This window comes from Sinocyclocheilus rhinocerous, unplaced genomic scaffold (genome assembly GCF_001515625.1).
Source record: "Sinocyclocheilus rhinocerous isolate Xijiao unplaced genomic scaffold, SAMN03320098_v1.1 scaffold115, whole genome shotgun sequence".
Taxonomy (NCBI): Eukaryota; Metazoa; Chordata; class Actinopteri; order Cypriniformes; family Cyprinidae; genus Sinocyclocheilus; species Sinocyclocheilus rhinocerous.
Genome location: NW_015650001.1, coordinates 362,172 through 373,804, shown reverse-complemented (window position 1 = coordinate 373,804; position 11,633 = coordinate 362,172). Strand labels below are relative to the sequence as shown.

The following is an 11,633-nucleotide window of genomic DNA, read 5'->3' as shown; positions in this document are numbered from 1 at the left end:
AACATACAGAACTACCAAACTTTGCTATAAGTTTGATTTCATCATATAATAATTGCTGTTAATAGTGTTCATCTTCTGTTTGATTACGTCTTTAATTGATTTTTCCGTACATTCTGCCATATGTACATAATCTGACAGTCACCACTGATAAGCTACTACTAAATATTGTAGAAACTTAATTTTCTGTAAAGTTGCTTTGCAACGATTTGTATCGTAAAAAGCGCTATACAAATAAACTTGAACTTGAATATTATTTTTAGCTTTATCATCAAGCTCTAATAGACCAATTTGGTGTTTGCAAACAGTGATTACGTTTGTTGTGGGCGGAGCCTATTTGGTGGCAGAAAATTACAGTTTTCAAGTTGCGGTCTATGGAAACCATGGAATAAAAGAATAAAAAAAAAGGTAAATTTGAGTTTATATTTCAAAATTCTGACTTTATTCTCGCAATTGCGAGATTATATATCACAATTCTGATAAGAAAAATCAACTCGTCATTCTCTCTTTTGAGTTTATATCCCACACTTCTGGCTTTTTTTCCCTCCGAATGGACAAACTCGCTATTGTTGAGTTAAATCGAGTTATAAAGTCCGAAATACGAGATATAAAGTTGCATTTGCGAGAAAATAAGTCAGAATTGTGAGACAAAATAGGTAAATGTAAAATGTTATAGGTTTAAATAGTATTTCATGCTGTAACTGTAGGGCTAATATATTATGTTACTATTATGAACCGCATATGTGAATATTATGTATAGACCAATTTTTTAATCAAATTTATGCTTTAAATGCAGAGTAATCATAGCAGGTTTCATTCATTAGTCTGTACGTTTAAACGTCTGCGTTTAGCTTCAAATGGTGTTTTTGACGACAGAATTCTATAAAAATGATTTGCATTCCGATTCTGACATCCAAAGGCACAACAATACATTTTATCTCTTATTCTGTGGATTTTTCCCGTTTCACTCCACTTGTTACCAGTATTTTTCTGCCACCACAATGCGCGTGCAGCTACGAGTGACGTAACTGTGACGTCTACACGAAATTTGTCTATAGAGTATATATACAGTGGTGTGAAAGTTTTTGCTGTTTTTTTTTTTTTTTACATATTTGTCACACTTGAATGATTCAGATCATCAAACAAATTTTATAAATCTATAACTGGTTGTGCCACCCTTTGCAGCAACAACTGCAATCAAGCGTTTGCGATAACTGGCAATGCGTTTTTCACATCGCTGTGGAGGAATTTTGGCCCACTCTTCTTTGCAGAATTGTTAATTCAGCCCCATTGGAGGGTTTTCGAGCATTAATGGACTGTTTAAGGTCATGCCACAGCATCTCAATCGGATTTAAGTCCGGACTTTGACTTGGCCACTCCAAAACCTTAATTTTGTTTTTCTTGAGCCATTCAAAGGTGGACTTGCTGGTGTGTTTGGGATCATTGTCCTGCTGCAGAACCCAAGTGCGCTTGAGCTTGAGGTCACAAACTGACGGCCGGACATTCTCCTTCAGGATTTTCTGATAGAGAGCAGAATCCATGGTTCCATCAATTATGGCAAGTCATCCAGGCCCTGAAGCTGCAAAGCAGCCCCAGACATCACAACCACGTTTGACTGTTGATATGATGTTGATTTTATGAAATGCTGTGTTGGTTTTACGCCAAATGTAACGGGACACACACCTTCCAAAAAGTTCAACTTTTGTCTCATCAGTCCACAGAATATTTGCCCAAAAGTCTTGGGGATAAACAAGATATTTTTTGGCAAATGTGAACGAGCCTTTGTGTTCTTCTTGGTCAGCAATGGCTTTTGCCTTGGAACTCTCCCATGGATGCCAGTCTATTTTTTTTTATTGTTGAATCATGAACACTGACCTTAATTGAGGCAAGTGAGGCCTGCAGTTCTTTAGATGTTGTTCTGGGTTCTTTTATGACCTCCTGGATGAGTCGTCGTTGCGCTCTTGGAGTAATTTTGGTAGGCCGGCCACTCCTGGGAAGGTTCACCACTGTTCCAAGCTTTCTCCATTTGTGAATAATGGCTCTGACCGTGGTTCGCTGGAGTCCCAAAGCCTTAGAAATGGCTTCATAACCCTTTCCAGGCTGATACATGTCAACTATTTTGTTTCTCATCTGTTCTTGAATTTCTTTAGATCGCGGCATGATGTGTTGCTCTTTAAGCATGCTTCACTTTGTCAGACAGGTTCTATTTAAGTGATTTCTTGATTCAACAGGTCTGGCAGTAATCAGGCCTGCGTGTGGCTAGTGAAATTTAACTCAGCTTTCTAAAATAATGTGGTTAATCACAGTTCTTTCATGATTTAACAGGAGGGGGCAATTAATTTTTCACATAGGGCCAGGTAGGTTTGGTCAGCTTTTTTCCCTTAATAAATGAAATCATCATTTAAAAACTGCATTTTTTATTTACTTGCATTATCTTTGTGTAATATTAAAATTTGTTTGATGATCTGAATCTTTTAAGTGTGACAAATATACAAAAAATAAAAAAAAAACAGGAAGGGGGCAAAAACCTTTTCACTGCACTGTACAGTAGAAAAAGCCATGTTTAATAAATACCATATGGAAACTCCATTTTACATTTAAGATACTAATTTTTTCTCTTCACATAATTTATTACGAATGTGCTACTTACAATACATCTGATGTATAGCAGACTAACTTATGGAAAATGTGTGCAGCAGTCATTAAATATGTAACCTCAGCACTCCCAAAGGGTCATTAAAATAAATTTACATCTTGAAAGCCCTTCCAACAATAACAGTGACTGAGTGAAAGACTTATGAGATTTTACACGCACAATGTGATATGTTGGCTGCTACAAGCAAAATCGAAAGACTGGAGTGGATGTTGAAGCATTTGACATAGTATCTGGGTAGCTTGTGTCCACAATTTATGTATTTGATTTGTTATAAAACAAAAGCTACAGTGATGATGTCGGCCAACTCTCCAGCCGCAAAAAACACACTGACTGTTTGACGAGCGCTGGCTTTCATCAGTCGCAAACACACTCATAACACGTGGCTCCAGAACTTACTCTTCATTCTCGTACAAGTACTTCACGATCACCCATGGCAACACGAATATCAGAGGGGCACCTGAGGGAGAAAGAGAAAGAGAGACCTTGTGACACGAGGCATAAACCATCTGCCACACTCTGTTTGGACATGCTATGTATGAGGAAGCTCTTAAACCCTGTTAATGGAGTTCACGGTGTAAAAGCTCTGAACCTCTCACCCCAGCCGATACACTGGTAGATGGCGAAGTAATTCCTCTCCGTCAAGACTGTGACGACCAGAAGGCTGTGCAGGTAGATGCCCTCCACCAGCAGCCAGTAGTTGTTGGCCAGTATGCTGTACTGCATCATCACCATTGCAACCCTGCAGCCGACCGCCGTCTGAAAAGCACACGTTGATTTTGGGGTCACTGAAAGCTTTCGGCTAAATTTTAACCTGCCGCCTCCATTCAGATTTATTTGCACAGTAAATAGGTACTTAACTTAATCTATACTAACATGCATTTTAAGGAATATTCCTGGTCATTTACAACATACTGTAAGGTTTATGGGCAGCATATTAGCATAAAAAGTTTTAAGAATTAAGTAATTTTTTGTTGTTATTAAATAACTTTTAATGAAAACTTCCGTAAAAATGTTTGTAGCATTAAAGGTCTGATTTACTAACAGCTTTCACCAGTGAAAACCCTCTTTTGGCATTAAACTAATGTCAGGGTTTATTACAGACACATGGTGAAAAATTAGCAATGAAAAGGTCAGTTATTTTTGTGGCTATCTTTGTTGCATATGCATTTATAGAAGGTGAAAAAATTATTGGAGAAAATTTAAAGGGGTCATCGGATGCCAAATTCACTTTTACATGTTGATTGAACATAAATGTGTGTTGGCAGTGTTTGTACACATCCACCCTATAATGATAAAAATCCACTCAGTGTTTTTTTTAATCTATATAAATAATATCCCCTTTCTCAAATCAAACCGTTCTCAGCTTCTTGGCTGTGTGACGTCACACAGACCCAGGCCCCTCCCACGATTGTTTGATTGACACTGGTGTTTTCCTTAGACCCGCCCTGAGTGAGCTGTCATCAGTCCGCCATTGTTTCACCGCCGGAGCAGATGGAGACAAGAATGTTTCCTAAGCGATTGAGGTGTTTTGTTGTTGGACGTAATAATGAACATAGCAGTCATAATTTACTCCCGACATCTGAGCCACTGAAGACGCAGTGGATTACATGTTTTTGAAGGGAATGCGCCGATCCCCGATCTACCTAAATGCGTTTATGTTCGTGCAAATCATTCGTGATCCAGCTTCACCTCCAGAAGAAGTGAGTATAAGGTTCTTTTATGAATCTTTGCAAATCACCTTTCCTAATAACGTGCTAGTTAGCAAGTTCCGCGGCTAAAGTAAACAGTCGCATGAGAACGGCTCGTCACCCCACGGAAGAGAGGGGCAGGGCCAGCAGAGCTCATTAGCATTTAAAGGAACATGGACTAAAACGGGTTGCTGTGTGCAGAGCTGTTTTTGTTGTTTTACACTACCAATGAGAAATTTTAACCAAAGTATGTTATAGACTTTTCATTAAGACCCTAAAGAATCATATCAACTTGTGGAAAATGGACAACCGATGACCCCTTTAAATAAATCATATACTACACAAATAAGCAAACTAAACATTGAAATTAGTTACCAAAATAGCTATCATAAACTAACAATTTTTCAGCATTTATGGTATTTTTACATATACTAATCATTTTTAACATGAATAAAGACGACCGCGTTTTTTCAGATGTATTTCCAAGAAAAAAATATCGTCTTATATTCGGGACAATACGGTATATGTCAAAACTAGCTAATATATTAGCAATAATTCATCAGTTATATTGAGAACACTGATTCTTACAAATTGCATTAAATCTACCTTTTAAAAGTAGAATGATGCCTTTTGTACTTTTAGTTTTCTTAAAAACACAACAGAAGGAACTGAAAAGTTCCCCTAATTGAAGAATTCACACAGCATGCTGTAAATTAAATTGTAAATAACCCTGAATATTCTTTTGAAAATAATTACATAGATATAGGATTATTACAAATGTGAATTAATCCAGAGATACACACTACAATTCAAAAGTTTGGGGTTTGTACATTTTTTTTTTTTTTATAAAGAAATTGATACTTTTATTCAGCAAGGATGCACTAAATTGATCAAAAGACATAAAGACTATTTCTATTTTAAATAAATGCTGTTCTTCTCAACTTTCCATTCATCAAAGAAACCTGAAAAAAACCCACAGTTTCCACAATAATATAAAGCAGCAATTGTTTTAACCTTGATAATAAGAAATGTCTCCTGAGCAGCAAATCAGCATATTAGAATGATTTCTAAAGTGTCAAGAGACACTGAAAACTGGAGTAATGATGAGTACATTCACCTTTATTAAAAATATATAAAATAGAAAAAAAGTTATTTTAAATTGTAATAATATCTCACAATATTAGAATTTTTACCATTTAAAATAAATGCCGTCTTGGTTAAGCAGTAGAGACTTGTTTAAAAACCTTAAAATTCTTACTGCCCCCAAACTTTTGAATGGTAGTACAGTATATTATCATCTTTTAATAACAATAATAACAAAGAAAGACAGCAGGTTATTGGACCTCGTTTTTAACCAGCCACTCCACCTCCAGTTCAGTGGTGATGTCCTGACCAACATGGAAGTCATCAGGCCTTTCCAACATGGCATCTTTGATGAGAATAGAAGAGGCTCGCAGGATGAAGGAGGCAAACAAGTTCATGTGAATGTTGTTTCTCATGCAGTGCAGCTTCCTGCGGGGATCAGAGTGCAATGAATAAAAATCAAAAGGCATCACACCGTTCACACAAAGAAGCCCAACTCCTTAACCACAGACACAACCAAAGATCCAAAAACTGATGCTAAACATGTTTTCAATTTAAAATGTAAGCAGAAGGAATAAATTCCCAGTTGGCTTGAATGTTACCTAAAGGCCACCAGGATGCCCAACGCCAGCACTAGCGCCGCAAGAGACAGGGAATATCCAATGGTGTACATGGCCTGGAACTGACTGAGGATCTGTCCGTAGTGTTGCTGAACACAGACATACAAATACATTCGCTCAGACAATGACACAAATGCACAGGTGAACACCATATTGAATTTAGGGTGGATGGAAATGAGATTGTGAGGGACAGACTTTCAGTCTTTACATTGGCATGAACTGTATAAAGGTCCTAGATCACGTCTTTTTTTAAAACTCACTACTTTATAAAATGTTTTATGGAGTTTTTGTCCACTGAAAGTCTTTGGAAAGATGTTTTGTCAACACATTCTCACTCCCAACTCGTCACATATTGGCGCTTGGTCAGGACACCTTCGTGTCACTTTTTGATGCACAGGGTACCCCTTTAGCGTAATTTTTCGACATGCAGGGTCCTCCATTGCTTTAAATAAGAAACCCTTGGCGTCAATATGCCGACGCGAAAGGCATTGGGAATTTTATCATCATGATTAAATTATATGTTGGGTAATAATATTGACAATATTGCATATATGCTGGGGTATGGTTTTTCAATGTAAACACTAACAGTCACAACTGTTTTATTTGTATTACAGTATTTACACATTTATAAGCACGTAACCCAACCAACCCCTTCTCCTAAACCTACCATTTGTCAATAAAACACAGGATATAACAGGCAGATACAACTACAGTCATAATTTATTCAAAAAGTATTAATATTCCAAGTCTTCCGAGGCAAAACGATTGATTTGTGAGAGGAATAGACGCGATCGCCATCTCCGTCCGCCGTAAAGCTCATCCTGTGTGCTGCAGTCTGTGCGGCAAATTCAAAAAATGCCGCAAGAAGAAGCCTTACATCAGCCTTGGTTGTGAAATGCCATTGGCTTTTGTGCGTCTCGTGACTGATTGCGTCATGCTAAAATATGGAAGTATCTTTTTGAATGAGATGTGAGTGCTTTGAGGGAGCGGGATTATTTTCAGTGATTAAAACGTTATGTTTTACTCTCTTCTTCACATAAAGAGATCGTATGGCTTCAGAAGACTTGGAATGCAACACGACTTGTTTATAATACTTTTATACTGCTTTTTATGGTAGGTGTTTGCAATAAAAACCTGTGACTGCACTTATATTTGCCTGTTACGTGTTCTATATTGTTTAGGGTAGGGGTGGGGTTACGTGCTCCAATAAAAGTATAAATTTATATAAAATTATTTCTATTTTTTACAAATGCATGCAAACCATTAAATTAAGACAAACAACTGAAAACAATGGAGGACCCTGCACGTCGAAAAGTGATGCTAAAAGAATACCCCTGCGCGTCGAAAAATGAAAAAAAGCGACGAAAAGGGGTCCTGACCAAGCGTCAATATGTGACGAGTTGGGAGTGAGAACGTGTTGGTTTTGTCAACTGAACAATCGGTATGAAGTTAAACAACAGTACAATCCATTGACCACACACTGTAATTCTATTAATATTTCAGTTTACTTATAGTGCTATTATATTAGGATCTTATAGGTTAAAATTTATATGGATAAATGTTTTCTACAGTATGTTTGATAAACATTTAAACATAATTCGACTTTTTTCAAACATTTTTGAAAATTTTGCTCAAGTATTGTCTGTTACAGTTTGACACATTTTTGTTATTTCACAAGTTTGTGATTTTTGCTGGCCAAATTACATCCGAATAAATATCACACCATGAAATAGTGACTATATTTAAAAAAAAATGAGTAAAAAATGAACTCTGTATTAAAGGGGTCATATGATGCTTTTTTAAAGATCATTATTTTGTGTATTTGGTGTAACAGAATATGTTGACATGCTTTAATGTTCAAAAAACACATTATTTTTCAAATACTGTACATTATTGTAGGTCCTCTATGCCCCGCCTCTCTCAAACGCTTCGTTTTCTACAAAGTCCCGCCTTCCGACAAGCGCAGTCTGCTCTGATTGGCCAGCTGACCCAGTACATTGTGATTGGCCGAACACCGCAAGCACTCGTCGGAAATGTAACTCCCCTTACCATAATCGCGAGCTTCATCTTTCAAAATAAATGTAAAGACAGAGCCCGAAAGGGGAACAGAGTCGCGTGACAGACAGTGATGAAGCTGGTATGTGTTTGTGATGTGACCCCCCCTCTCGCTCTCTCTCTCTCTCTGTCGCTCTCTCGTGCTCTCTCTCGCGCTCTCTCTCTCGCTCGCTCGCTCGCGCACACACACACACGCTGCGCCTTTTTTTCTCACACAATTATGGACATAAATTTACTCATAATACATAATGTGCAACCTGTCAGTACATGCCCAGCTAATATTTCACCCCAAAATGAAAATAATTTAAAATTGTATTTTGCATAAAGAAAATGAAACCTACTTTATGCAATGTGCATAATGGTGGCAATGTGTACAACTGTGATTATTTAAATGTTAGAGCCATACATAACTGCCATAAATAACACAAATAATTGGAAGGGGTTTGGAGTCTTTTGACTGTTGAAACAGCTAAAATCATATTTCAAGCTTAATCAAGTGTAAATAAGTTTTAAGTTGAATTTTTGTATTTGTATCCTGACAAATAAAGAGTAAACTGTTAATGTAAAATGGTCTAGACTGGCTTGTAAATGTGAATACATTTTAAAGGAATAGTTCAACCAAAAATGACCATTTGCTTAAAATTCAATCACTCACACTCAGATACACATTTTTTTTTCTGACAAACACACACGTGGTATGGATTCAGGGTTTCTGCAAGATTTTTAAGCTCAAATTTAAGACCTTTTTAAGACCTGCACAAATAAAATTAATACCATATGAGCGGGGTAGGGCAATGTCTATAGTACCATATGAAACTGTAAAATTACTGTAAAAAGCATAATTTACAGTTCAGATACAAGTTTTCACAAAAACACAAAGTTTTATAAAATGATAAACTTTACATTTCAGCCTTTAAACCATTTTTAAGAAAATGGATGAGTCAAAAGTATCAATTATTATATTAATTTAAACAATTATTTTCAATAAGTTATTATATCAATTAAATAACATAAATTAGGGGTGTGCGATATTGACAAAAAAAAAGGATATCTCGATCATTTTCTTGGATTCTATCGATAACGATAATTAGACAATATTTTGCTATAGAGTGTGTTATGGTGCTGATATCTTATATCTAATTGGGTTGACAGCTGACTCCTGAATTTTTTTATATTCTTTATATTCTGTGTGGTCAGTTCACAGCAGTGATAGAAATTAATTATTTCCAACGAGTTTTATGGGCATTTTTACCTTTAAGCCATTTTTTATAAAAGTGTGTGAAATTAAAACTGCCAGTCACTGTTAAGTGAGTCATTGCGATTGAACCGAAACATTTACACGGTTGATTCATTTAGGAACAAAACAGCGTTGTGTTGCTCAGAGACGCAAAACAGCGCTGTGGCTGTGTTTGGAATGATTTTTGTTGGTGAAATAGAGCAAAAACAGGAAATAAAAAAACGTCTAAAACGAGACTTTCTTGTACAATTTAAGACTTTTTAAGGCCTTAAATTTGATACAACTAAATTTAAGACTTTTTAGACTTTTTTTAAGACCCCCGGAAACCCTGGGATTACTTGTAGATGTTACTGTGATGTTTTTTTCAGCTGTTTGGACTCTCATTCTGACGGCACCCATTCACTGCAGAGGATCCATTGGTGAGTAAGTGATATGATCCTAAATTTCATCTACATCTTTAGCATTTTTTTTTTTTAGCAAATTTCATGTTTGGTTGAACTATTCCTTTAAACCTTGATTACAGTGAATCTCACAATGTAAATAAATCTTAACAGTCTAAAAATATGTTTCTTTCTTTTGATTTCAGGATCAAATATGACCTAGAAATGTTATCAATGTGAATGTTATATTACCAGCAGTCTTACCTTCCTTGTGCCAGGGCAAGTACCAGGGGCAGGCCACACTCACTGTAGTATTGGGCAGTGCATCCGGCCAGCAGGCATACTTATCAAATGTTCTGTTGCACACAAGACCTAGAAAAACAACCATTAAACCATGTTAAAGTCTCCTCTGCTCTGTTTGCAGTGCTGGACAGGATCAGTATGTGACATGACCCCTAAATCAGAAGTCTCAGCAGTGTTTTCCAACATACATCCCTTAACAGCACTGTGCACTTTCATCATGGCTGTCGACAGGGTCTATGAAAGACCTCTACTGAACTTACACACGACTGTGACTGCGAATCCAGCCATTACTTGTGGAAGGATGCTGAACAACTCACCTGTCATCGGTGGTTCTCTGCTAATATTTAGAAAACATTCGTCTCGGTACATCATCCATCTTGCCATCAAAGTTTTGAGGGATGCAGCAGATGACACCTGCAAGAGCCAATTAGTAAGACCGCATGAAAAGGTTAAATGAATTAAGTATTATAATTACATTTTTATTTCTGTAAAACACAAAATAAGTTAGCTAGAACAATGTCAAGGCTGGTCTTTCCCAAGTAAATAGTGACTAAAATACATTATATAAGCCTCATACTGAGGTGAACATCCCATTACAAACAACAAAGCAGTGTGTTGCGTCACTTACCTTGGGTGTAGATGGAGTATTGAAATCTAACCATAAATTACAGCGACTGCTGAACTTCTGCAAGCTGGGCTTTATTAATGAACCTCTGTGATGTTCTTGTTTTTCTTTTTTTCTCACATAAATATGCTTAATTAATGGCTAATCTAATCTTCAGTGAGTTGCATAATGCTCAGACTCTAAGCCAACTCGAAAAAGAGCTGAGCGGTGCGTGTGTGGCATTTCTATTTGTTCTCAGCTTTATTTATATATATTTATCTGGCTTGACGTTTATATATATATATATATATACACACACACACACACAAACAAACTCTTTTATGATTGTTTCTTAACAAACACACTTTTAAAAAGTGCACTTTGTAAAAATGTCAAATTAAACATTTTACGTTTAAGTTCATTTTAAATCAGTAGGCTATGTATTCATTGTCTTTAGCGATACACTTATTCTGATGTGTTGACATTAATTTGACTAAAAAACATTTAAAGTGCTTGTGTTTATTATGTATTTAAATAGATGATATACATACAAAATATTTAAATAGATGATAAACAAGTTTCAATATAAATGACAATTATTACCATAAATGCTAGTGAGTACATTCGTCAGCACACTTTAACCATGCTTTAAAGACAACAGATATAATTATGAAATTAAATTTTAAGATGTACTTCAGTCTTGCTTAAGTGAGTCAATAAAGCACTCTAAAGTTCAACTTACATTTAAAATAATTTTAAACTATAATGCATTTTCATTTAATTGCAAATAACATTTAGCTCACACTTAAGTACATTCTTTTAAAGTACATTACTTCCATAAAAAGTACTCTTCTTAAAAGTATACTAAAGTATAAAGTACATAAAGCAGGGCCTATCAAGCCCCTGTTAGGGAGACAGTAGGGTGAGCAGTATATATATCAGTCTGGCGAGTAAACTAAAAAATTTACTAGCCAATGGCGATTCAATTGCCAAGGTGTTCGTAGAGGGCT

General features: G+C 36.1%; 1 protein-coding gene across 2 annotated transcripts in view; it reads right to left on the bottom strand.

Annotated features, from left to right (window-relative positions):
* The window catches only part of LOC107711198 (glucagon receptor-like), a 20,611-nt gene extending 14,400 nt beyond the window's left edge, over nucleotides 1-6,211 (bottom strand). The window contains exons 1-4 of one of the 2 annotated variants that reach the window (XM_016516135.1): nucleotides 6,027-6,211; nucleotides 5,685-5,853; nucleotides 3,250-3,409; nucleotides 3,050-3,110 (exon numbers count right to left, since the gene is read on the bottom strand). In XM_016516135.1, the coding sequence (XP_016371621.1) occupies nucleotides 3,050-3,110; nucleotides 3,250-3,409; nucleotides 5,685-5,853; nucleotides 6,027-6,196 (560 nt within the window). In that variant the 5' untranslated portion in view covers nucleotides 6,197-6,211. The remainder of the gene's footprint in view (nucleotides 1-3,049; nucleotides 3,111-3,249; nucleotides 3,410-5,684; nucleotides 5,854-6,026) is intronic. The other variant, XM_016516136.1, reaches the window with a different exon arrangement.
* Nucleotides 6,212-11,633: the final 5,422 nt, after the last annotated feature.